The 6,323-nt window shown below is 31.3% G+C and overlaps 1 protein-coding gene across 1 annotated transcript; it reads left to right on the top strand.

Moving 5' to 3' along the window:
* The first annotated feature begins 228 nt into the window (after positions 1-228).
* On the top strand, positions 229-5,444 carry LOC120082664 ((3S,6E)-nerolidol synthase 1-like). The gene is given in 8 exon segments (XM_039037923.1): positions 229-532; positions 1,162-1,438; positions 2,414-2,786; positions 3,787-4,005; positions 4,117-4,255; positions 4,625-4,873; positions 4,954-5,166; positions 5,168-5,444. Coding segments are annotated over 8 exon segments (1,776 nt in total). The 5' UTR covers positions 229-304; the 3' UTR covers positions 5,246-5,444.
* Positions 5,445-6,323: the final 879 nt, after the last annotated feature.

Below are 6,323 nucleotides of genomic sequence, written 5' to 3'. Positions count from 1 at the left end.
TTAAATACCCAATAAGCATATACCTAAAAAGTTTATAATAAGAATATCTCAACTGATATTAGTATTTATACTATCAATCAAGAAAAGAATGATTCGAATATCCCACCTTAGACATTATTTCGACTAAACCACACCTTAGACATTATTTCAGACTAAACCAAATGTATATGGGAATATGTCGCATCACACAAAACTAGTATAAATTGGAAAGGTAAAATGAGAGCCTATCACAAATTATATCCACCATTAATTTTCCTGTGTTGCCCATCATCTGCCATTGAATTGTGTTTCTTTATCCACACCCATGGCTACAGCATCTGCAGTGCTAATAGTTAGAGTTGTTCCACCTTATCTTTCTTCTTCTTCTTCTATCCAACCATATCTAAAACTAAAAGCTTCCATGCAAAACATTCCACCAATTAACAATAATGTGCCTATCAATATCCCTCACCCTCAAAAATGGACCATTCCTCTAAATTACTCCTTCCTTCCTACTTCTCTTCCTGCAGATTCACAATTTTCCCCTTTAAATGTATGCCTCTATCATCTCTAATTTCCTTTCTTCACCTTATTTTTTTTATCTATTTTGTTTTGTATCTTTAAAAATTGTGAGTTTCTCTCCGTCTTTTCGACGTGAGTTCTTGTTCATCATTGTTTTTCTTTCTTTCCTCTTTTTTTTTGGGTGGAGTGGTGTAGGGTGGCAATTATCTCCTTTTAATTTATTTAAAAAAAAAAAAAAATCTAATTTTGCTAAATTTTCATAGGTCAAATGCAGCTTAAATTCTAGTACTAATTTTAGTTTTGTCTTAGTCCTTCACTTTTTGATTCCTCCATATACTTTAAACTTTTGTATTTTTTTTTTTTTTTTACAATATGTGAAAGGGAGGAATCAAACATTTGACTTCGACTAATAGTATTGAATTATGCTCATTTTAACTAAATTTGGTCCATTTTAGTTCATGTATTGTCAAAATGTTTATCTTCCTTTTTTGTTTCCCTTTTTTATCAAAATTTTAGCTCAATAAAACAATTTATGTTAGTGAGTTTTTTGAAATAATGTAGTTATAAGTTTAAGTTAAAAGGATTTGTACTAATTTGTTAAGAAGTGCAGAGACTAAGTATGGATTAATGTGTTTGGGTTTTGGTATGATTTGTGTGTAGGAGGAAATGGACATTAAATATGAAAATGAAATGAAGAGTGTGAAGCATCTGTTGAGAGAAAGAGCCAAAAATAATAGTGATCCTTTGGAGAGCTTGAATATGATTGATGCAATTCAACGTTTAGGGATTGACCACTGCTTTAAAGAGGAGATTGAAGCAATTCTACAATACCAATACACAATAATGCCAACTCAATGTTTTGATACTAAGTGTTCCCTTCATGAGGTTGCTCTTCGATTTCGACTCTTAAGACAACGTGGTTATTTTGTACTTTCAGGTCATTTCTAATAATCTTATTTTTCTTCCCGTCTAAACTTACATGCTACTCGATTGTACCTATCTTTATATACTTCAATTAAAATTTATCAGAAAATTTATTTTAAAAGATTATGTTTAGTTTTTATTTGTTTGTATATGAAGGGGAGATATATAACCTTGCTAATATATATATATATATATATATATATATATATATATATATATTTGTCATTTAAGTTTCGAATCTAGTTTTATTTGACTCTAAGTATTGAAGTAATACACTTTTATTATTGAATTTTGAGTTTAACTTCTATTTGGTTTTTAGATTTTAAAATGTTATATTTTTACCAAAGTATTTTGAATTACATTTGAATTTGATTCCTAAGGCTTAAAGATTTACGCTTCTAACCTTGAATTTTTTTTTATTAAATACCTACTTTCAGTTTTTGGTGCTAATATTTATTAATTATGATTAAATTAGTTTTCACTAATTTTCACCACTATTAAAATTAATTAAAAGATCATCTCATAATTATTTTAAATTAGTTAGCTAAAAGTTGCATTAATAATAAGTTTTAGGAAAAACTAAAGAGTAAAAATGTAAAATATTGAATTAGGGACCAAACGAAAACTAAACTCAAACCTAAGGGCAAAAGTACAATATTTTGAAACCTATAACTAAATAAAAACTAGATTCGAAATCTATAGACCAAAAATGTCTTTTTTTTCCAAATTATTATTATTGTTAATTTATCAATCAACCCAAAAGTTTAAGTAGATAGATTTACCATATATTTAATTATATCAATCCTTTATTTGGGTGCATCCAATGACGCACCTTGTATCTTTTATACCATTCAACACTCCCTTCTCAGGCCTAACAACATTATAGTGGTTCGAACATGATCATTCTTAGTTAAAATCTTAAGCTAATAGATTACATTAAATTTATTTAAATAAAGTTATAAAATTTAAAATTAACGTTTTTGGGCAGATGTGTTTGGAAGTTTCATGAATAAAGAGGGTGAATTGAACAAAAAAGTTAGTGAAGATATGGAAGGCCTAACGAGTCTATATGAAGCTTCGCAATTATGCTTTCCTGGAGAAGAAACATTAGAGAAAATTGGGAAATTTAGTGGCCAAATCTTGAAGACACAAATGGAGAATCCCGACAATGGTACGGCAAAACATGTGGGTGATGCTTTGGCTAATCCCTTTCATAAAAGTTTGGGGAGATTGATGGTCAAGAACTACTTTGGATTCCCAGCCACCCATAATAAATGGATTTCTGTCTTCCAACAATTGGCAAAGTTGGATTTCAATAGGGTCCAGAAGTTATACCAACGTGAAATTTCTCAACTTTTTTTGTAAGTTTCCTTCATACCGTCCATATATAGATTAATTTTTCACATGTTTACAGGTGAGATTTTTAAATAGCTTATTAAAACCATCACTTCTACAAAAACTGAATTTTAATGTCGATTTAAAACTGACATTATAGGGTACAATATCGGTTGAAAATCGACATTGAAGATCAATCACTTTAACGTTTGATTTTATATTAACGTGATTTGTATATTTCTATGAGTGATTTTTAACTTGGCCAAAATAGGTTTTCTTTCAAATATTGATATGGAGCAAATGGTAAAATTGATTTTAGAAAAAAAGTATAAAATCATTTAGAATTAATTTTTTCACAATTAGTCGGAATGTGTGCTTTAGTGGAATGATTGACTGAAGGAATCACCCCCACAAAATTTCCGTAACTTTATTTTATTTTATATTTACTAAAATTTGTCTAATTGTTAAAAATATTTACAAATAATAACAAAATATCAAATAGATTATGATAGACCGTGATAGACTACTATTTGTATCTATTTATTTTATGATAGACACAGACAGTAGTCTATGGTGGTCTATCACAAATAAACTGTGAAATTTTGCTATATTTGTAAATGTTTCAATTCATTTTTCTATATTTGAAAACAACACTTTGTCCTACTTATGTAATGATAATCTGTTTAGATTTTTTTTTTAAAAAAAAATCTCATTTTTAATAATTTTGTAAATCTAAAATCACTTTTGAAATAGAACATAATAACCCAAAATTACGTTAATCTCGTTGTATGAAAATCAATTGTATCTAAAATTCTTATCTATAATCACTTCCTAACATGCACCAAATTGATCTTATATAATTAAATACAAGTTTTAAAGTAATTTTGAAAATGAAAAAAAAAAAAAAAAAGTGATTATAACAAATTCAAAATCTCTATCAAACATTCAATTAGTACATGCATATTTGTTTCTACATATATGTAATGGTGTGTGTACAAATTTTTTGTTGTGGTAATGGGGAGATAGGTGGTGGAAGATGACAGGATTATCTGAAGAAATAAAGTTCGGTAGAGATCAACCACTTAAATGGTATGTTTGTTCATTAGCCTTCTTAGCAGATCCAAAATTCTCAGAAGAAAGAGTTGAGCTTTCAAAATCTCTCTCTTTTATCTATCTTATTGATGATATCTACGATTTATATGGTTCCATTGAAGAACTTAGACTTTTCACAAAAGCAATTCAAAGGTATGTTATTGAAACTTGAAAGTGCCTTTTTCTTTTTTCTGAGATTCAGAGATTTTCATTTCCCACATTATTTTCGTAACTGTGAACTCATAATTATATTTAATAATGCAGATGGTACTTGGCAGCTATCCACGGTTTACCCCACCCAATGAAAATTTGCTTTATCAAACTTTATGAAACCACAAATGAACTAAGCCACATGTTTTCTCTCAAGCATGGTTGGAACCCCATTCATTCATTACAGAAATCGGTATGTTTCCGTATTATTTAAATTGAAAACTAAGACCTCGTTTGATAATCATTTGATTTTTTCAAATGACTAAACTTATAATTAGTCTTTCTACCCCCTGATTTCTTTGTTTTTTATATCTACTTTTAGCAGTATTTTTATGTTAAGCCATTTTTTTGGGAAAATAAAATAGTTTTTGATTTTTTCTAATAAAGAAGTTGGCTGAGAATTTAGTTTTTAGTTAAGAAAAATGAAAAATAACCATAAAGAAGTTATAAAAAAATAAGTATAATTAAAAAAAAAAAAAAAAAAAAAAAAAAAGCCCAAATGATTATAAAAGTGAACCTAAAATGCTATCTTCTTAAGTATATATTTTTCTTTCCTTTTCAGTGGGCTAGCCTTTGTGAGGCATTTCTAGTGGAAGCAGAATGGTTTGCTTCTAACCATTTCCCAAGTGCCAAAGAATATTTAGAGAATGGAATGGTTAGTTCTGGAGTTCATGTTGTTTTAGCACATATCTTCTTTCTATTAGGCCAAGGAATAAACAACAAAACTGTCCAACTTTTGGATACCAACCCAGGCATTGTATCTTCCACTGCTTCAATTCTACGGCTTAGCGACGATTTGGGAAGTGCAAAGGTAACCCATATTTAGATATGTTTAAAGTGACTTTCTAAATGCTTAAAAAAGTATTTTCTGAAAAATCTCTTTTCTCACAGGACGAGAATCAAGAAGGATATGATGGGTCGTATATAAAATACTACATGAATGAAAATCCGGAGATTTCGGTTGATAGCGCACGACAGCGCATTATCCATATGATCTCAGATGCATGGACGAGATTGAACCAAGAAAGCCTTTCTCCAAATCCATTTCCAGAAACATTTATTCAAGCTTCTCAAAATATTGCAAGATTTGTTCCTCTTTTATATTGGTTACGATGAAAATCAAAACCTTCCAATTCTCGAGAAGCTGATGAAATCTGTGCTTTATGAAAGTGTACAAATATAAGAGATGTGATCCTATAGTGGCATTATTTAAATTAGCTCTCTCTCATTAGGTGGTATCAATGATGTTTACCAATTAAATAATAATAATAAATCCTTAATATTTAATGTGGCTGTGAGAGGCGTGCATGCATGTTTGAATGTGATTTTAAGAATGAGTAGTTTTTGTAAAAGCCATAATAAGAAATTTATTTTTCACGACAGTACCTTTCGCAACACTTCAGAAATCGTTGGTCAAAGTAGGCTCTTCCGATGGTAAAACAACTAAAGGAAAAAAAAGATTTTTCCAAAATGCTAAATTGAAAACCCATTGATAAAGACATTCCCCCAATGCTGATTTAAACTCTGTAACACCTGATTTATCATGTAAAATTTTCATTATTGTTTGGGTAGATTGGACGTCAAGATTTAAATAATTGACTAAATTAATTTTAATTAATTATTTTAAATTAATTGTGGAAGAGTTTTAAACTTAACTTAGATGACCCAAACAACCAACCAATTTAGTCTACATCTATTTTGAGAACCAGGAATTTACATAATCAACAATAATCCCCAATATGTAATTTAGTTATCCACTGATACTGAAAGATTTATTCACCTCTGAAATCCAAAACAACCCACTGAAAAAGCAGTCCACGTCAAGCNGAAAAAGCAGTCCACGTCAAGCGCTCTGCAGCCTGCCTCTGACCGGTGAACCCCTGCAGACCGGCGCTTCCTCTGTCGCTGACGACCGGCAAACCCACGTTGAACGAACGGACGGCGAAAACACCCAAGAACGGGTGGATCTGCTCGCGCTCGCGTCACTGACCGACGACCCAAACCAAACGCTGCGGGACGCAGCCTCCACGACGAAAAAACCCCCTGCCTCGTCGGACGCAAACGTCCACCGCCGAACGCCTCGACCGGCGAACCCACACCGGTCGCCTTGCCTTCACGCTACCGGAGAAACCCACGCGGCCGAACGTAAACAGTCGCCCGACCCTATCTCTCACTCTGCGCGTGTCTTCCACAAAAACGGCTGCCCCTTTTTGACCCCTAAAGAATGGAATATGGGTTCATTTACAAAATTATCATTTGCT

This window comes from Benincasa hispida, chromosome 8 (genome assembly GCF_009727055.1).
Source record: "Benincasa hispida cultivar B227 chromosome 8, ASM972705v1, whole genome shotgun sequence".
NCBI classification, from domain to species: Eukaryota; Viridiplantae; Streptophyta; class Magnoliopsida; order Cucurbitales; family Cucurbitaceae; genus Benincasa; species Benincasa hispida.
This window is presented reverse-complemented; position numbering and strand designations above follow the sequence as displayed.